Source organism: Anguilla anguilla, chromosome 15 (assembly GCF_013347855.1).
Source record: "Anguilla anguilla isolate fAngAng1 chromosome 15, fAngAng1.pri, whole genome shotgun sequence".
Taxonomy (NCBI): domain Eukaryota; kingdom Metazoa; phylum Chordata; class Actinopteri; order Anguilliformes; family Anguillidae; genus Anguilla; species Anguilla anguilla.
The window spans coordinates 21,974,879-21,995,378 of record NC_049215.1 but is presented as its reverse complement, the minus strand read 5'-3'; the positions used below and the strand labels follow the sequence as shown (position 1 = coordinate 21,995,378).

General features: G+C 40.5%; 1 protein-coding gene and 2 long non-coding RNA genes across 13 annotated transcripts in view; 2 read left to right on the top strand and 1 right to left on the bottom strand.

Annotated features, from left to right (window-relative positions):
• The first annotated feature begins 1,318 nt into the window (after nt 1-1,318).
• On the top strand, nt 1,319-5,475 carry LOC118213614. Of its 2 annotated transcripts, XR_004762471.1 has the most exons (10): nt 1,320-1,834; nt 2,509-2,596; nt 2,767-2,861; nt 3,291-3,385; nt 3,556-3,650; nt 4,080-4,174; nt 4,609-4,703; nt 4,874-4,968; nt 5,138-5,232; nt 5,401-5,475. It is a non-coding gene; the product is annotated as an uncharacterized LOC118213614 (long non-coding RNA). The 2 variants fall into 2 exon arrangements; XR_004762472.1 differs by lacking the exon at nt 5,138-5,232 and having other exon boundaries at nt 1,319-1,834; nt 5,401-5,474.
• A 250-nt stretch (nt 5,476-5,725) lies between these two features.
• Nucleotides 5,726-12,828, top strand: LOC118213613. 10 transcript variants are annotated; one of them, XR_004762463.1, is made up of 15 exons: nt 5,726-5,757; nt 6,981-7,075; nt 7,248-7,342; nt 7,780-7,874; nt 8,842-8,936; nt 9,106-9,200; nt 9,372-9,466; nt 9,636-9,730; nt 9,899-9,993; nt 10,163-10,257; nt 10,429-10,523; nt 10,694-10,788; nt 10,961-11,055; nt 11,226-11,320; nt 11,623-12,828. It is a non-coding gene; the product is annotated as an uncharacterized LOC118213613 (long non-coding RNA). The 10 variants fall into 10 exon arrangements; XR_004762462.1 differs by lacking the exon at nt 5,726-5,757 and adding an exon at nt 6,512-6,542; XR_004762461.1 differs by lacking the exon at nt 5,726-5,757 and adding an exon at nt 6,766-6,810.
• A 232-nt stretch (nt 12,829-13,060) lies between these two features.
• The window catches only part of cfap221 (cilia and flagella associated protein 221), a 30,130-nt gene continuing 22,690 nt past the window's right edge, over nt 13,061-20,500 (bottom strand). Inside the window, exons 20-24 of the mRNA XM_035392600.1 lie at nt 20,067-20,225; nt 19,754-19,854; nt 17,269-17,364; nt 15,210-15,320; nt 13,061-14,276 (exon numbers count right to left, since the gene is read on the bottom strand). Coding sequence (XP_035248491.1) covers nt 14,162-14,276; nt 15,210-15,320; nt 17,269-17,364; nt 19,754-19,854; nt 20,067-20,225 — 582 coding nt within the window. The 3' untranslated portion in view covers nt 13,061-14,161. The remainder of the gene's footprint in view (nt 14,277-15,209; nt 15,321-17,268; nt 17,365-19,753; nt 19,855-20,066; nt 20,226-20,500) is intronic.

Genomic DNA, 20,500 nt, shown 5'->3' with positions numbered 1-20,500 from the left:
TTGTGTTAAGGGATGAGTAATAATGTATGCTACTGCAAAAAGGGCAGATAATTAAATATATTTACACATTTAATATGCTAGTTAAACATGAATGTAATTTCTGTTGCCGTCTACATAACATAATGATGAGAACAGGCCATTCAGCCAATGCTCGCCATTTTTCTGACTAATTTGTACCTAGTGCTTTGATTACCTATAGACTGGATAGTATCTAACACTGTATCAAGCCTGGTCTTAAAAATCCCCAGAGTTCCTACCTGTTCTACATGACCTGGCAGGCTATTGACTACTATCTGAATGAATTTTTTTTCCTAATGTCTGTATGAAATTTACCTTCTGCTAATGTATGTCCCCTTGTTCCACAGACAGAACTCAACCTGAAGAATCTCTTGTAATTCACTTTGTTAATCCCCTTTGTTCAGATTACACTTGCGGAATTTAGTTTGTTGAACCTGAATGAAATGTTCTACTTTCAGAGCCTGAACCGGAAGCTTGGTTCTGTCCAGGGAGATTTTCCTAGCTGTTGTCACATTTGGTATGCTTTTGGGGGGGTTTTAGGCCACGGTTTGTGCATGCCCTATATGGATTAAAATTTACTGGAATATTGATTGGATAGAGTGGCCGGTGAACAGATAGATTCTCCTAATGTTGCAGAGAAAGTTAAAAAGGTGTGCAAACAGAGCAGATAAATCACAATACCAAATGTTTCTTCTGACCACCTTCAGTGACACTTTTAGTGCACATTAGAACATAAATATGAATCATTACAGTGAACTAGGTTCATGTTTCATTGTGTTCAAGTCCAGTGCTTTTATGAAGTATTGATCTCCGCTATTTTGGATTTACATGCCTGGCATTTTCATTTGGATTTGGAAAAAAGTGCAGCCTTTTTGATTACTTGTCTGCCTATACTTAAAAATAAAAATAATAAAGCCTCTCATATATCATAGAGGATATTAAAGAAACTGAAAACAGTTGAAATGGCTGCGAAGCAGCTGGTCTCCGCATAAAATATAGCATATGCTAAATTGGATGGTAGCCTATATCCTGTTTCTAAAAGGTCAGAGCTCTACCTAATGGATAACCTGAGAGTAGGCTACTAGTTTTCAGCGATTACCTAGGCTATAGGTACCAGGCTATGAAACAAATTTAAATGTAATAAATAAATAGATTAAAGTCTGTGTTTGCATCCAATAATATCGTTTTGTAATGAATCCACCTTTGTGCACCGTCAAGGCTATTGAGACTGTTAGATGTAGGCCGGAAATCCGCTATATAAACCAAATATCCTGAAGATGTGATATGTCAGTGCTAAACTAGGCGACTGTGTTGGTTTTGCCATATTGTCACTTTCACCTCACATGCTGGGGGATATTTCAAGAAGCAGGATTACTGAGTTAGCTTGACTACTGGTCTGAGCAAAGCCCGCAACAACTCTTTACTCCAGTCTTGGGAAGGTTCCGGGTTTTAATGAGTGCGGTTATCTAGCTAACTGAGAATAATCCTGCTTCGTGAAACAGGGCCCTGTTCGGCAATATTTGCAGTGTATGCCTTTTCGATCGTTAGGGTTATCTACGAAACAGGAGGCTGCAGGACCGTATTTTTAAAACGAACACTAATCGAACGCTTCAATACAAAAGATCACTACGGATACAAACATAACATTTTTGTTCTTCTGTGACGTCAGTGAACACCGCGGGATTTTTGCCAGAACATATATAACGTGGAGTGATCTAGTGTTTGCCATAATGAGCAACGGTTTTGGCATTGTCCAACCCAATCGATTCGTTGTAGCAATAAACGAGACTTGGTCAGCAGGAAATCACCTGAGGAGGTAATATAAATTTTAAATTCTATATGCTATGGGCTACTGATTCATTTGAAACACGTCGAGTTTACCATAACTGCGTTATGAGTCTAGGGTTTTCGGTCCCACAATTAATCCCATTCAATTCCCCTTGCAATACGTAGGCTATAGCTATCAATAAAGAATAGCCGCCGGATCAAATTATGGGACCCAAAAACGAATTGGACCCAATGGGGCTAGGGAAGTTGAATAAAAATTGATCTTCCCAGTGCTGAAATAATGACGGGTACATTTCAGGGCAGGATATGGTCTAAACGTTAGCACCGTGGGTACCTAATACTGGTTGGCAAAGCATGCTTATAAATAATAAGAAGGATATTTAGTATATTGTCAGGGCTTTTAGTAGCACTTATTTTATACTTGGCTTTTAGGTAGCAGATCATCTTCAAAACAGAGACCACTGGTTATACATCACTTACTGGGTCATGGACACCAGTTTGCTTTCGTCAACCATCAGCTAAAGGTGTGGCTCTCCACACAAGAGAATCATACTTCTACACCAGGGCTTTTAGTAGCACTTATTTTATACTCAGTTGTATGTAATAATGAAATGCTTAGCTTATTTAGTTAGATTCTCTCTTTTTTTAGTTTAGTCTCTGAGGTGGGGTCTTGTGTTCTCTCTTTTTGGTTTTTGGTAGCAGATCATCATCCTCAAAACTGTGACCACTGGTTATACATCACTTACTGGGTCAAGGACACCAGCTTGCTTTCGTCAACCAGCAGCTCAAGGTGTGGCTCTCCGCACCAGAGAATCATACTTCTACACCAGGCTTTTAGTAGCACTTATTTTATACTCAGTTGTATCTAATAATGAAATGCTTAGCTTATTTAGTTAGATTCCCTCCTTTTTAGTTTAGTCTCTGAGGTGGGGTCTTGTGTTCTCTCTTTTTATCTTTTAGGTAGTAGATCATCATCCTCAAAACATAGACCACTGGTTATACATCACTTACTCGGTCAAGGACGCCAGCTTGCTTTCGTCAACCAGCAGCTCAAGGTGTGGCTCTCCGCACCAGAGAATCATACTTCTACACCAGGGTTTTAGTAGCACTTATTTCATACTCAGTTGTATCTAATAATGAAATGCTTAGCTTATTTAGTTAGTTCCCTCCATTTTAGTTTAGTCTCTGAGGTGGGATCTTGTGTTTTCTCTTTTGGTTTTAGGTAGTAGATCATCATCCTCAAACGATGACCACTGGTTATACATCACGTACCAAGTCAAGGACAGCAGCTTGCTTTCGTCAACCAGAAGCTCAAGGTGTGGCTCTCCGCACCAGAGAATCATACTTCTACACCAGGATTTTAGTAGCACTTATTTTATATTCAGTTGTATCTGATAATGAAATTCTTAGCTTATTTAGTTAGATTACCTCCTTTTTAGTTTAGTCTCTGATGGGGGTCTTGTGTTTCTCTTTTTATCTTTTAGGTAGTAGATCATCATCCTCAAAACATAGACCACTGGTTATACATCACTTACTCGGTCAAGGACACCAGCTTGCTTTCGTCAACCAGCAGCTCAAGGTGTGGCTCTCCGCACCAGAGAATCATACTTCTACACCAGGGTTTTAGTATCACTTATTTTATACTCAGTTGTATCTAATAATGAAATGCTTAGCTTATTTAGTTAGATTCCCTCCTTTTTAGTTTTGTCTCTGAGGTGGGGTCTTGTGTTTTCTCTTTTTGATTTTTAGGTAGTAGATCATCATCCTCAAAACGATGAGCACTGGTTATACATCACTTACTGGGTCAAGGACACCAGCTTGCTTTCGTCAACCAGCAGCTCAAGGTGTGGCTGTCCGCACCAGAGAATCATACTTCTACACCAGGGCTTTTAGTAGCACTTATTTTATACTCAGTTGTATCTAATAATGAAAATCGTAGCTTATTTAGTTAGATTACCTCCTTTTTAGTTTAGTCTCTAAGGTGGGTCTTGTGTTCTCTTTTTATCTTTTAGGTAGTAGATCATCATCCTCAAACATGACCACTGGTTATACATCACTTACTGGGTCAAGGACACCAGCTTACTTTCTTCAACCAGCAGCTCAAGGTGTGGCTCTCCGCACCAGAGAATCATACTTCTACACCAGGATTTTAGTAGCACTTATTTTATATTCAGTTGTATCTAATAATGAAATGCTTAGCTTATTTAGTTAGTTCCTCCTTTTTAGTTTAGTCTCTGAGGTGGGGTCTTGTATTTTCTCTTTTTGATTTTTAGGTAGTAGATCATCATCCTCAAAACGATGAGCACTGGTTATACATCACTTACTGGGTCAAGGACACCAGCTTGCTTTCGTCAACCAGCAACTCAAGGTGTGGCTCTCCGCACCAGAGAATCATACTTCTACACCAGGGTTTTAGTATCACTTATTTTATTTCAGTTGTATCTAATAATGAAATGCTTAGCTTATTTAGTTAGTTCCCTCCATTTTAGTTTAGTCTCTGAGGTGGGGTCTTGTGTTCTCTCTTTTTGGTTTTTAGGTGGTAGATCATCATCCTCAAAACGATGACCACTGGTTATACATCACGTACCAAGTGAAGGACACCAGCTTGCTTTCATCAGCCATCAGCTCAAGGTGTGGCTCTCCGCACCAGAGAATCATACTTCTACACCAGGGCTTTTAGTAGCACTTATTTTATACTCAGCTGTATCTAATAATGCAATTCTTAGCTTATTTAGTTAGATTCCCTCCTTTTTAGTTTCGTCTCTGAGGTGGGGTCTTGTGTTTTCTCTTTTTGGTTTTTAGGTAGTAGATCATCATCCTCAAAACGATGACCACTGGTTATACATCACGTACCAAGTCAAGGACAGCAGCTTGCTTTCATCAGCCATCAGCTCAAGGTGTGGTTCTCCGCACCAGAGAATCATACTTCTACACCAGGGTTTTAGTATCACTTATTTTATACTCAGTTGTATCTAATAATGAAATGCTTAGCTTATTTAGTTAGATTCCCTCCTTTTTAGTTTCGTCTCTGAGGTGGGGTCTTGTGTTTTCTCTTTTTGATTTTTAGGTAGTAGATCATCATCCTCAAAACGATGAGCACTGGTTATACATCACTTACTGGGTCAAGGACACCAGCTTGCTTTCGTCAACCAGAAGCTCAAGGTGTGGCTCTCCGCACCAGAGTATCATACTTCTACACCAGGATTTTAGTAGCACTTATTTCATACTCAGTTGTATCTAATAATGAAATGCTTAGCTTATTTAGTTAGTTCCCTCTTTTTTAGTTTAGTCTCTGAGGTGGTGTCTTGTGTTTTCTTTTTTCATCTTTTAGGTGGTAGATCGTCATCCTCATAACGATGACCACTGGTTATACATCACGTACCAAGTCAAGGACACCAGCTTGCTTTCATCAGCCATCAGCTCAAGGTGTGGCTCTCCGCACCAGAGAATCATACTTCTACACCAGGGCTTTTAGTAGCACTTATTTCATACTCAGTTGTATCTAATAATGAAATGCTTAGCTTATTTAGTTAGATTACCTCCTTTTTAGTTAGTCTCTGAGTGGGGTCTTGTGTTTCTCTTTTTGATTTTTAGGTAGTAGATCATCATCCTCAAAACGATGAGCACTGGTTATACATCACTTACTGGGTCAAGGACACCAGCTTGCTTTGCTGTCAACCAGCAGCTCAAGGTGGGGCTGTCCGCACCAGAGAATATACTTCTACACCAGGGCTTTTAGTAGCACTATTTTAGACTCAGTTGTATCTAATAATGCAATTCTTAGCTTATTTAGTTAGATTACCTCCTTTTTAGTTTAGTCTCTGATGTGGGGTCTTGTGTTCTCTCTTTTTATCTTTTAGGTAGTAGATCATCATCCTCAAAACATGAACACTGGTATACATCACTTACTGGGTCAAGGACCAGCTTGCTTTCGTCAACCAGCAGCTCAAGGTGTGGCTCTCCGCACCAGAGAATCATACTTCTACACCAGGATTTTTAGTAGCACTTATTTTATATTCAGTTGTATCTATAATGAAATCTTAGCTTATTTAGTTAGTTCCCTCCATTTTAGTTTAGTCTCTGAGGTGGGGTCTTGTGTTTTCTCTTTTGGTTTTAGGTAGTAAATCATCATCCTCAAAACGATGACCACTGGTTATACATCACGTACCAAGTCAAGGACCAGCTTCCTTTCATCAGCCATCAGCTCAAGGTGTGGCTCTCCGCACCAGAGAATCATACTACTACACCAGGGCTTTTAGTAGCACTTATTTATACTCAGTTGTATCTAATAATGAAATTCTTAGCTTATTTAGTTAGATTCCCTCCTTTTTAGTTTAGTCTCTGATGTGGGGTCTTATGTTCTCTCTTTTTATCTTTTAGGTAGTAGATCATCATCCTCAAAACATAGACCACTGGTTATACTTCACTTACTCGGTCAAGGACGCCAGCTTGCTTTCGTCAACCAGCAGCTCAAGGCTGGCTGTCCGCACCAGAGAATCATACTTCTACACCAGGATTTTAGTAGCACTTATTTTATACTCAGTTGTATCTAATAATGAAAATCGTAGCTTATTTAGTTAGATTACCTCCTTTTTAGTTTAGTCTCTGAGGTGGGTCTTGTGTTTTCTCTTTTGGTTTTTAGGTAGTAGATCATCATCCTCAAAACGATGACCACTGGTTATACATCACGTACCAAGTCAAGGACACAGCTTGCTTTCATCAGCCATCAGCTCAAGGTGTGACTGTCCGCACCAGAGAATCATACTTCTACACCAGGTGCTTTTAGTAGCACTTATTTTATACTCAGTTGTATCTAATAATGAAATTCTTAGCTTATTTAGTTAGATTACCTCCTTTTTAGTTTAGTCTCTGAGGTGGGGTCTTGTGTTCTCTCTTTTTATCTTTTAGGTAGTAGATCATCATCCTCAAAACATAGACCACTGGTTATACATCACTTACCTTGGTCAAGGACGCCAGCTTGCTTTCGTCAACCAGAAGCTCAAGGTGTGGCTCTCCGCACCAGAGAATCATACTTCTACACCAGGATTTTAGTAGCACTTATTTTATATTCAGTTGTATCTAATAATGAAATGCTTAGCTTATTTAGTTAGATTACCTCCTTTTTAGTTTAGTCTCTGAGGTGGGGTCTTGTGTTTTCTCTTTTTGATTTTTAGGTAGTAGATCATCATCCTCAAAACGATGAGCACTGGTTATACATCACTTACTGGGTCAAGGACACCAGCTTGCTTTCGTCAACCAGCAGCTCAAGGTGTGGCTGTCCGCACCAGAGAATCATACTTCTACACCAGGGCTTTTAGTAGCACTTATTTTAGACTCAGTTGTATCTAATAATGCAATTCTTAGCTTATTTAGTTAGATTACCATCCTTTTTAGTTTAGTCTCTGAGGTGGGGTCTTGTGTTCTCTCTTTTTATCTTTTAGGTAGTAGATCATCATCCTCAAAACAGTGAACACTGGTTATACATCACTTACTGGGTCAAGGACACCAGCTTGCTTTCGTCAACCAGCAGCTCAAGGTGTGGCTTCTCCGCACCAGAGAATCATACTTCTACACCAGGGATTTTAGTAGCACTTATTTTATATTCAGTTGTATCTAATAATGAAATGCTTAGCTTATTTAGTTAGTTCCCTCCATTTTAGTTTAGTCTCTGAGGTGGTGTCTTGTGTTTTCTCTTTTGGTTTTTAGGTAGTAGATCATCATCCTCAAAACGATGACCACTGGTTTATACATCACGTACGCAAGTCAAGGACAGCAGCTTGCTTTCATCAGCCATCAGCTCAAGGTGTGGCTCTCCGCACCAGAGAATCATACTTCTACACCAGGGTTTTAGTATCACTTATTTTATACTCAGTTGTATCTAATAATGAAATGCTTAGCTTATTTAGTTAGATTCCCTCCTTTTTAGTTTAGTCTCTGAGGTGGGGTCTTGTGTTCTCTCTTTTTGATTTTTAGGTAGTAGATCATCATCCTCAAAACGATGACCACTGGTTATACATCACGTACCAAGTCAAGGACACCAGCTTGCTTTCATCAGCCATCAGCTCAAGGTGTGGCTCTCCGCACCAGAGAATCATACTTCTACACCAGGGGTTTTAGTAGCACTTATTTTATACTCAGCTGTATCTAATAATGCAATTCTTAGCTTATTTAGTTAGATTACCCTCCTTTTTAGTTTAGTCTCTGATGGGGGTCTTGTGTTCTCTCTTTTTATCTTTTAGGTAGTAGATCATCATCTTCAAAACATAGACCACTGGTTATACATCACTTACTCGGTCAAGGACGCCAGCTTGCTTTCGTCAACCAGCAGCTCAAGGTGTGGCTCTCCGCACCAGAGAATCATACTTCTACACCAGGATTTTAGTAGCACTTATTTTATATTCAGTTGTATCTAATAATGAAATGCTTAGCTTATTTAGTTAGATTCCCTCCTTTTTAGTTTAGTCTCTGAGGTGGGGTCTTGTGTTTTCTCTTTTTGATTTTTAGGTAGTAGATCATCATCCTCAAAACGATGAGCACTGGTTATACATCACTTACTGGGTCAAGGACACCAGCTTGCTTTCGTCAACCAGCAGCTCAAGGCGTGGCTGTCCGCACCAGAGAATCATACTTCTACACCAGGGCTTTTAGTAGCACTTATTTTATACTCAGTTGTATCTAATAATGAAAATCGTAGCTTATTTAGTTAGATTACCTCCTTTTTAGTTTAGTCTCTGAGGTGGGGTCTTGTGTTTTCTCTTTTTGGTTTTTAGGTAGTAGATCATCATCCTCAAAACGATGACCACTGGTTATACATCACGTACCAAGTCAAGGACAGCAGCTTGCTTCATCAGCCATCAGCTCAAGGTGTGACTGTCCGCACCAGAGAATCATACTTCTACACCAGTGCTTTTAGTAGCACTTATTTTATACTCAGTTGTATCTAATAATGAAATTCTTAGCTTATTTAGTTAGATTACCTCCTTTTTAGTTTAGTCTCTGAGGTGGGGTCTTGTGTTCTCTCTTTTTATCTTTTAGGTAGTAGATCATCATCCTCAAAACATAGACCACTGGTTATACATCACTTACTTGGTCAAGGACGCCAGCTTGCTTTCGTCAACCAGAAGCTCAAGGTGTGGCTCTCCGCACCAGAGAATCATACTTCTACACCAGGATTTTAGTAGCACTTATTTTATATTCAGTTGTATCTAATAATGAAATGCTTAGCTTATTTAGTTAGATTACCTCCTTTTTAGTTAGTCTCTGAGGTGGGGTCTTGTGTTTTCTCTTTTTGATTTTTAGGTAGTAGATCATCATCCTCAAAACGATGAGCACTGGTTATACATCACTTACTGGGTCAAGGACACCAGCTTGCTTTCGTCAACCAGCAGCTCAAGGTGTGGCTGTCCGCACCAGAGAATCATACTTCTACACCAGGGCTTTTAGTAGCACTTATTTTAGACTCAGTTGTATCTAATAATGCAATTCTTAGCTTATTTAGTTAGATTACCTCCTTTTTAGTTTAGTCTCTGAGGTGGGGTCTTGTGTTCTCTCTTTTTATCTTTTAGGTAGTAGATCATCATCCTCAAAACAGTGAACACTGGTTATACATCACTTACTGGGTCAAGGACACCAGCTTGCTTTCGTCAACCAGCAGCTCAAGGTGTGGCTCTCCGCACCAGAGAATCATACTTCTACACCAGGATTTTAGTAGCACTTATTTTATATTCAGTTGTATCTAATAATGAAATGCTTAGCTTATTTAGTTAGTTCCCTCCATTTTAGTTTAGTCTCTGAGGTGGTGTCTTGTGTTTTCTCTTTTTGGTTTTTAGGTAGTAGATCATCATCCTCAAAACGATGACCACTGGTTATACATCACGTACCAAGTCAAGGACAGCAGCTTGCTTTCATCAGCCATCAGCTCAAGGTGTGGCTCTCCGCACCAGAGAATCATACTTCTACACCAGGGTTTTAGTATCACTTATTTTATACTCAGTTGTATCTAATAATGAAATGCTTAGCTTATTTAGTTAGATTCCCTCCTTTTTAGTTTAGTCTCTGAGGTGGGGTCTTGTGTTTTCTCTTTGATTTTTAGGTAGTAGATCATCATCCTCAAAACGATGAGCACTGGTTATACATCACTTACTGGGTCAAGGACACCAGCTTGCTTTCGTCAACCAGCAGCTCAAGGTGTGGCTCTCCGCACCAGAGAATCATACTTCTACACCAGGATTTTAGGAGCACTTATTTTATATTCAGTTGTATCTAATAATGAAATGCTTAGCTTATTTAGTTAGATTCCCTCCTTTTAGTTTAGTCTCTGAGGTGGGGTCTTGTGTTTCTCTCTTTTGATTTTTAGGTAGTAGATCATCATCCTCAAAACGATGACCACTGGTTATACATCACGTACCAAGTCAAGGACACCAGCTTGCTTTCATCAGCCATCAGCTCAAGGTGTGGCTCTCCGCACCAGAGAATCATACTTCTACACCAGGGGTTTTAGTAGCACTTATTTTATACTCAGCTGTATCTAATAATGCAATTCTTAGCTTATTTAGTTAGATTACCTCCTTTTTAGTTTAGTCTCTGATGTGGGGTCTTGTGTTCTCTCTTTTTATCTTTTAGGTAGTAGATCATCATCTTCAAAACATAGACCACTGGTTATACATCACTTACTCGGTCAAGGACGCCAGCTTGCTTTCGTCAACCAGCAGCTCAAGGTGTGGCTCTCCGCACCAGAGAATCATACTTCTACACCAGGATTTTAGTAGCACTTATTTTATATTCAGTTGTATCTAATAATGAAATGCTTAGCTTATTTAGTTAGATTCCCTCCTTTTTAGTTTAGTCTCTGAGGTGGGGTCTTGTGTTTTCTCTTTTTGGTTTTTAGGTAGTAGATCATCATCCTCAAAACGATGACCACTGGTTATACATCGCGTACCAAGTCAAGGACACCAGCTTGCTTTCATCAGCCATCAGCTCAAGGTGTGGCTCTCCGCACCAGAGAATCATACTTCTACACCAGGGCTTTTAGTAGCACTTATTTTATACTCAGTTGTATCTAATAATGAAAATCGTAGCTTATTTAGTTAGATTCCCTCCATTTTAGTTTAGTCTCTGAGGTGGGGGTCTTGTGTTCTCTCTTTTTATCTTTTAGGTAGTAGATCATCATCCTCAAAACAATGACCACTGGTTATACATCACTTACTGGGTCAAGGACACCAGCTTGCTTTCGTCAACCAGCAGCTCAAGGTGTGGCTCTCCGCACCAGAGAATCATACTTCTACACCAGGATTTTAGTAGCACTTATTTTATATTCAGTTGTATCTAATAATGAAATGCTTAGCTTATTTAGTTAGATTCCCTCCTTTTTAGTTTAGTCTCTGAGGTGGGGTCTTGTGTTCTCTCTTTTTATCTTTTAGGTAGAAGATCATCATCCTCAAAACATAGACCACTGGTTATACATCATTTACTCGGTCAAGGAAGCCAGCTTGCTTTCGTCAACCAGCAGCTCAAGGTGTGGCTCTCCGCACCAGAGAATCATACTTCTACACCAGGATTTTAGTAGCACTTATTTTATACTCAGTTGTATCTAATAATGCAATTCTTAGCTTATTTAGTTAGATTCTCTCCTTTTTTAGCTTTGTCTCTGAGGTGGGGTCTTGTGTTTTCTCTTTTTGGTTTTCAGGTAGAAGTGGTTAGAGAACCAGAGAATCATTCTTCTACACCAGGGCTTTTTGCATCTGATAATCAAATGCTTTTGAGTTTTGTTTTTGCAGTTCTTTGAGGTGGGGTTCATTTTCTTTTTTTGGCTTCCAGGTGGCAGACCATCGCCCTCAAAACAGTGACCAGTCGTTATACATCACTTACCTTTGGACAGTGCTGATCAGAGATTTTGTTCACCAAGTCAGCAACATTCTTCTGAAATCAGTTTTTCACATTTGCATTGAATCCCCTCCCCCTCCAAAGCACACAAATTCTACATATTTTCATGAAGCACATTTTTAAAAAATGCATTTCTTATTAACCAAGGTAGTCAACTTCCCCAGAGTCAAGACTTTGGAGATTTGCACAATACTTTGCCAATTACAGCTCATGTCTAAAGCATAGCTGTTTGAGGTTTCATTTCAGCTTTCAGAATTGTTGACCATTCCTACATGTGGAATTACTCAAATTGTTTTATTCAGGGTATTCGTGGACAGCAATTTTACAGGCATATCAGTTTTAATTGGATTCAGGTCTAGGCGGGACATTCCAGACATCGTCTTGTCTTTAAGCTGTTCGGTTGTAGTTTTTGCAATGATACAAGGCTGTCCTCAAGCCAGTAAGCTCTAAAATAGTTGGTTCTGTCACTGCACTCCAGTCCCTACTGATATTTGCCCCTTTCTTCCACTTTGCTTAGTTTGGTAGAACAGCCTGATCTGTTACTGCCTGGACTGTGCCATATTTCTCCCTTGCTCCTCCTGCACTAACAGTTTGTAATAGTGGACTAAAGCATGCTTCTAGCAAGCTTCAAGGCTTTCTAAAATAACCTTAACTAGCTTTTTTTGCCTAACATATTTTCAACTTTCCCAATGCCATTCTTTAATCTTCATGGAGGTATGCCTGGTCTGATCTGCTCTTTCAGTTGGGAGGGCACAAAGTCGGTGATATTTATTTTGCAATGACACCATTGGGCACAGGTGGATTCAAAACAATCACAGGTGGCCTTCGTTAAAGTATTTCATGTCATCTCTTAAATAATGAGCTACACCTGACCTAATTTAGGTAGTTAATTACAATGGGGTAAATATCATTTTTGGGCTTTTCCTTTTAATTTCATCCATTTTATGTTGACCCAAGTAACTGAGTAGAGAAAATCATTTGCATATATACCAATTGGACTTTGCAGCACAGCAAAATGAGAACTAATCAATTTAGCTAATTATCTCAAAATTGACCTATCCTGTCAAAATCTCCCTTGTAACTTGGGGTGCCTCCCCCTTAACGTTTAATGAGGGATGGTTTATTCTCTTACAGCCAAATTTTGTTTAGAATGAATATTCAGACTTTTAATCAGTTAGATCACTATTCAGAAAACACATGCTTTAATTGTCTGTAAAATGCTACTGCAAATGATTCATTTGAAAGAAGTTACATTTCTGTATAACTTAATTGATGGACCTAAAGCTGAAATTAGTACAGAAAACCGCTTGTTGTAAATTGCCTGTGAACAATGAAGAGAAACCAACTGCTAACAAGCCAAACCCACATTGTGTTCAAATGTTACAGTACAAATTTATTAAATGCAAATCCATTTTTTCAATAATCTTAAGAGTATATGATAATAGATCGGTTGGAATGAAGAGGACTGGGAACCTTTGCATAATAGTATTTTGTGTTCCTCATATCCCAAACAGAGACAGCATTTCTTTCAGTGGGAAGACAAAAGAATCTGCACTTTTAGGCAATTCAAGTGACGAGTTTCATATAGTATCTGTTGGTGGTGATACACTTTGTTGTAGCCACAAGATGGCAGTAAATATCAAGCACAGAAATTGTGCCAGCATGTTACTTGGTCCAGATGTTACAGAAATAAGGTAAGAAATATGGACAGTATATAAAGCCAGTTGTTTTCTGGTTAATATTTTATTCTTAAAGTTGTATTAATGTTATGTAAAACCATGATGAGAACAAAGATATGAATTTCAACTAGTGCTCCACATTTTCTTTAAAAAAAAAAAATTGGTTTCAAATTTCAGTGAATAGCAAGAAGTTTGCAAGAAGAATTTGTGTTTTTTGTTTTAGTGTACCCTATGAAATCACTTTTACTCACTAGCACTCCCGGTACTTCCAAGGGATTCAAACAGTCAAATGCTATCTGTCAGGGGTTAAATAAATAGGTTTTAGAGCTGTGATAAATATTATAATACAATATGCTCAAGGTATTGAATTGTCCAACTAGAGCTCCAAGGCCTGCAAGACACTACACAAGCCGAGTCTTGTGTTTTTACAGAAACATGAAACAACACCCTGATTTTCTAGCTGCATATGAGCTTATGAAAAAAAAGGGTCAATACACCTTAACCCAAGCCTACAACATGTCAAAAATGGTTCATCTTCACAGCTCCTGTCATGGCTGTCAATCAATCCTTTCCACTTTCCACAATTTTCTGTTACGATGCTCCACTGTGGAATCGTTTCCATAACAATGAAAATAGAACAATGGGAATGGAATTATGGGGAGAGGCATGATCTGTGCCACTACAGGTTTCATCCACTAGATGAAATTACACAGAGAATTGGAAGCTACTGTGTTTATACATTTACCCTCTCCACATCCAGATGATTTAAAAGAATAAGAAGAGTGCGCTGAGCATCACTGGTGGAAGAAGTCCGTCTTTGCCAGGGCCTTCAAGTCCCTCAGTCTTGCCTGCACCTTGGAGGACAGTTTACTAGGCTGAGCCTGGTCCTTCTCTGGCTCCCTCACTTGTCTGCACAAAAACAACAGGAAGAGAATGATTTGGGTTGCACAGCACCCACATTGTGACACTGTCAGATGAGCAAGTTAACGTTAAATGAAGCCCATGGCTGTTCTCTGGAAAGAACAACACAGTACGTCATAAAATATATCGAACCAGAGCCTTAAAATAAAAAAGCAAAAAGGTGCTTGCCAATTGTCCCCAGGGAAAGTGTGTTTGTGTGGAAGCTACTAAATATGGTCAGTGGCCCTTATGATGCTGATAGACTGCCTGACTGAATGCTTTCCTTGGGTTTGAGCATCTCGTAGATGAACTCTGGCTGCCTTCTAAGGTCAAATATTCCAAGGCCAAAACAAGTGTCAAAACATGAAATATGGAAAACAGACATAAGAACAGCTTAAGAATGTGCACAGACTCTAATACATACTGTATGTCTACCCAGGCAACACATATTATAACTTAGATGACAGTTGGATAGCTAGTCAGAGTTGTTCTGCTTTGAAAAATGGCAGAGTGGGTGTAAAATGCATTGTGGGTACACATGGACAGTTACCCTGACAACAAATTGCCAGGTCATTCAAGGCTTTTTTTGCTGAGAGCCATAGAGCAGGGCTTCCCAACCGTGTTCCAGGAGATCTACTGTCCTGTAGGTTTTCATTTCAACCCTAATTTGGCACACCTGACTCGACTAATTAGCAGCTCAAGGAGATCTCTAGCTGTGCTTTGTTAGGGTTGGAGTTAAAACCTACAGGATGGAAGATCCTCCGAAACAGGGTTGGGCAGCCCAGCCATAGAGCATGCTGATGGCCTGTTCCTAGCAGATGATTGTTTGCTTGTTCTGTTCCTGGATACAGTCTGCTGAAAGACAGGCTCAGATCAGGCTCATGTCTATTTTGGTTTTATCTTTTGGTGTGTGTATATACAAGAGTGGAGTGTGGATATTACCTGTCGTCTTTGGTGGTTTCCCCCTTCAGCTGTGCGAGTCGGGTGCTCTCCGGCAGGGGAAACTCTGCTCTCAGCATTTCCGGAGTGAGGGCCACTCCCTTGCTTTGGGATCTGTTCAAACACAAGCCATCATGGCTCTGTAACACCAAGCAAAGCCTGCTCTGTGCAAAAAGCTGTCTGCTGAAACCGCCCAGCTATAGCAGCAGTGTCCCAATCCAGTCCCAGGGTCATGATGCCCACTGGTTTTTGGTATGTGTCAGTGCTTAAGTGCTCCGTTTAAGTCTACGATTGGCTGAAGAGCCCATCCACCTAGGTTCCAAAGCCCTGGGCTGCTGACTGAAAGTCAACCACTCAAACCTGCAAATACTACAGTCCTCCAGGACTTGGGTTTCACACCCCAGTGGTACAGCTACATGTGAGGAGCATGCGGAATATGGCAGTTGCATTTTGGTTTCAGAAAGAAAAGGGCATCTACGCTGTGAAGGCATAGCCTGGAGAGGCTATGAGGAAGCAACAGAATGCAGTGACACCTGGCCCTGGCCCTGGAGGGCTGAGGCCTAAGTGAACACAGGGCAGAAAACTGCTGCTGCAGCGCACTCTATGGGTAAAATTTTTTAACCTGATTGTATCGCTGGCCACACCCAATCAGTGATGTCACTACCCGCTTTGACATCACTGATTTAGGTGTAGCCAGCAGAGCAACCTTGTTTTATAGTGAGTACTGCAACAGCAGTTTTCTGTCATGTGTCCACTTACTCTTTATGAGCAGAGTGGTTAAATTTCCTTGTTATGTACAGAAATGAATATTTGAATCAAGACCCTGGGAGGAGAAGTTAAATTGGCTTGTTTACAGCAGTGAATAGCCAAATCGAGGCCTTTAAGTGTCTGGGAGGAAATGAGAGAGAAAGGAAAGGACAGCGCTCAGCTTAATTGGGCAACCTTTTATAATCGTCTTCTGTAGCTTCCAATGATTTATTAAATCGGACCTAAATAGCTCTCAGTATTAGCTATGATTGAACAGGGTGTCAGTTACAAGTCCGCTCAATGCATTCAGAGAGGAGTCTGGGTGTTCAGGGAGCCCTGTCTGTTCAGTGCATTCAGGAATCATGGCTGGGTGTTCAGTCTGTTCAGGGAGCTGAGTCTGGGTGTTCAGTCTGTTCAGGGAATCAAGTCTGGGTGTTCAGTGTGTTTATGCTGTTGACTCTGGATGTTCAGTGTGTTTATGCGATTGACTCTGGGTGTCCAGTGTGTTTATGCTGTTGACTCTGGGTGTTCACTGTGTGTTTATGCTGTTTAATCTGGGTGTTCAGTGTGTTTCAGGGGTGTTAACTCTGGTGTTCAGTGTGTTTAGGCTGCTGACCAGGTGTTCAGTGTGTTCAGGCTGCTGACTCTGGTGTTCAGTGTGTTTACGGTGTTGACTCGGGGTGTTCAGAGTGTTTAGGCTGTTGACTCTGGGTGTTCAGTGTGTTTTGCCTGTTGACTCTGGGTGTTCAGTGTGTTCAGGCTGCTGACTCTGGTGTTCAGTGTGTTTACGGTGTTGACTCGGGGTGTTCAGAGTGTTTAGGCTGTTGACTCTGGGTGTACAGTGTGTTTTGCCTGTTGACTCTGGGTGTTCAGTGTGTTCAGGCTGCTGACTCTGGTGTTCAGTGTGTTTACGGTGTTGACTCGGGGTGTTCAGAGTGTTTAGGCTGTTGACTCTGGGTGTTCAGTGTGTTTTGCCTGTTGACTCTGGGTGTTCAGTGTGTTTAGGCTGTTGACTCTGGATGTTCAGTGTGTTTATGCGATTGACTCTGGGTGTCCAGTGTGTTTATGCTGTTGACTCTGGGTGTTCACTGTGTGTTTATGCTGTTTAATCTGGGTGTTCAATGTGTTTCAGGGGTGTTAACTCTGGTGTTCAGTGTGTTTAGGCTGCTGACCAGGTGTTCAGTGTGTTTAGGCTGTTGACTCTGGGTGTTCAGTGTGTTTAGGCTGTTGGCTCTGATGTTCAGTGTGTTTAGGCTGCTGACTCTAGTGTTCAGTGTGTTTTAGTGTGTTGGTCATGGTTTGTTCTTGTGCTTACAGCCCATCCATCACGTCCTCCTTCAGCTCCTCAGGCAGGCTGGTCAGGGCAGGGGGCGCTGAGCTGGGAAGCAGGTCTTCATTAAAAGGATCAGACCTACAGGGAGAAACACCTTTTAGAACATGGGTGGTTTGTATGGAACGGCCATATTCTCATTGGCCTCCATTTGTCTCTCACAAGGAAGACAGAATTCAAATGGATACAACAGAAAAAACATCTTATTTCTTGATTTTGGAATTTTCTGATTATGTGTATTACATTACATTACATTACAGGCATTTAGCAGATGCTCTTATCCAGAGCGACTTACACAACTTTTACATAGCATTTTTACATTGTATCCATTTATACAGCTGGATATATACTGAAGCAATTTCGGTTAAGTACCTTGCTCAAGGGTACAACGGCAGTGTCCTACCCAGGAATCGAACCTGCGACCTTTCGGTTACAAGCCCAGTTCATTACCCACTGTGCTACACTCCGTCTGTGCTACACATATGTACATTTCCAAAATTTCAAGGTGCATGACTGTAGCACAACGAATCCAATAACCTCATCCTTTTCTATTGCACCTCATAGTTTTAACATCCTAGTCTGTGCATTTTCCGGTGGATTTTGGCTTAAATATTTAAATCAAATGAAAGCAATTTAACAGTCTCTATTAAATGATATAACTATGGGTTTAAATGGTATAATTAACAGAAATTTAATAGACTGGAAGATTGATATTAAGCATATCACTTCAGGAAATGTATTACATTCATAATCGTTTATTAATGTAACTGTTTTTCTTCTTAGTGGCGTTCAGCAATGTGCTACATAAACATCGGTTGGGAATCATATACAGCCAATTTGTTCTGAGGGCCTGCTTTACATAATGCAAAACAGTGTAAATTAAAGGCAAAAATTGTCAAAATGGTCGAAATCAAAGTGAGGACACTCCAGTGGAAAAAACTCACTTGAACTGCATTATGTTCTTCCTCTCGGAGCATGTCATGACATTTGCAACCTTCAGAATCCTGACATTTGTGCAAGTGCAGGCTTAAAGCGGTTAGTCAGAAGGACAAAGCAATGCAATGGTAAGACTGAACACACACCTCTGCCACTTTCCATGTCAACCGGATGGCATGAGACAAAGCAGATTTGCTCCGAAAGTTTATATTTGATTGTCATTTTGAGACCAAGGGCAAGTTTCCTTTGAATATATGAGGTGTTTTGTTCTCTCAAGAGCAAATCATTTGTATACCTCACTACATGTAGGTGTAAGGTTACATTAAGCGTTTTAATATATCTCATTGCTTCTAAATACCATCACTCTAGGTGACTTCTCCATTGCCAAGCACCACACGTTATGTCTGCCGTAAATCACATTGTTTCTTTGAAACACATGATACACGAGGCACCCTGTGACAATTCCTTCTGGTAACACTACAATATAAATTACCCATGGTTTCCATGAATGAAATGAGTGATATCCAGTCATATCGGGACAATGACACTGTAATACTCTGTTATTTTACCTCATATAGGTAGGACCAACAGACTGACTTACCCTTTGTGCAATATGAAACGCAACAGCATCTTTTGTTTCACTGTATTAATACAGTATGTGTACTTAGTATTATGTTGTATTGCATGCAATAGCTTGTTTAGTGACGCTGCAAACAGAATTTCCAAAAGTAAACTAAAGTCGGTAACCTATAATCACTATAAGTAAATGCAGTCATTTAGCTTAGCTTAATTGCACCTCATCAATGGCTTTGGGCACCCATGCATGTTTTACCATCAGTTTAGTTATCTGTTGAACTTCTCATATATGGAAGCCAAATGGCTGCATTTGTTGCTGCTGTTTTCATATTGAAAATGGCTCAGAGCCCTTTTGTTCTCCGCATCAGGGCCACATTGGACAAATATCAGTCCAAATAAAGACAACGCAGCAGTGCTCCATTGTCCGCCCTAATACATCATCCTGACGTCTGGACGCTGTTCCAACACAGCTGAAGCAGGAGAGCCAAGTCTGTAACCTGGGGTTTGGGTGAAATTCTGTGGCCAACAGTCTGTCTGTAACGTTAAAGAGGGGCTCTGGGTGCTTGTCGCCATGTAAACAGATTTTAAATCACGTTTCCACTGATGCTAATGAGAGGGGGGCTGCTGTGTGTTGCTGTTGGAGGTGTAGTTCATCATCACCTGTCTCTCAAACACCCCACTGAAGTAGCATCAGAGAGCTTGGCTAATGAGGAACCACAGGACAAAACATGTTACTGTAGGTTCCAACACTTGTTTCTTTTAAGTAAAGTCATGGATTTTTTTATTGGAACTATTACTATTTTTGGTGCAAAAATGGGAAAAAGAAAATATCCCTTGTTTAATGCATTGCAGCTTACTTACCATATTAGGTTATGATATTCTGAATGCTGCCCGGCTTACTGCCGGTCATCTTACCAGAATGCATTTTGTTATACACGTGATACAACCATGCCCTTACATGCGTGATGTCCAGGAGCTGGTCAGAGTAGGAGGGCTGGACAAAGAAGACAAGGCCGCTGACTGGAACTTCTTCCAGGTCATCACCCCTCTGATTATTTCCTGTGGTCAACAGGAAGTGACATTAGAAAGGAAGAGCCACTTTTTCTTCCTCTTGGAGGTTGTTTTGTAAACTGTATGTGCACTTCTGAAGGATCACTTTTCTCATGTTAAAGCTGTAATTGGTAACTTTCTCAATGCTCACAATGTGAAAACATCTTGAAAATCTAAACACCCGTTGGCCCTGCCCACAGAGGAAGATTCAGGGGGTTTACCGTTCGGTCCAGGAACTTCCTCTGGGTGCTGGCTGCATGGACCCCCATGCTAGTTCCCTTGGGAACGGGGTACATCGGTAGAGGACAAAGGTGGAACTCGGGGTCACACTCCAGGTAGCGTGGGGGTTTCTTGAAGGCCTGCAGGCCAGGCGCAGGGTTCTACAGAATACAGGAAGATGTTGAGCTGTGGAGCTGTTCTTGACAGAGGCCATTTAACACTGAAATCTGACCTATTAATTATCGCATCAGTCATTATCACCCATCATCACCATCATCATCATCACCATCATCCTCTAATCATTAAAAATCTAGAGTTCTAAACAAGGACACATCGGCCGCAAACATTCTCATGATCCTATGCATGGCCTAACTATCCTTTATACTCTTGACTGGTTGCTTTTTATTTTCAGGTTTACAGAATTAAATTAAAGTAT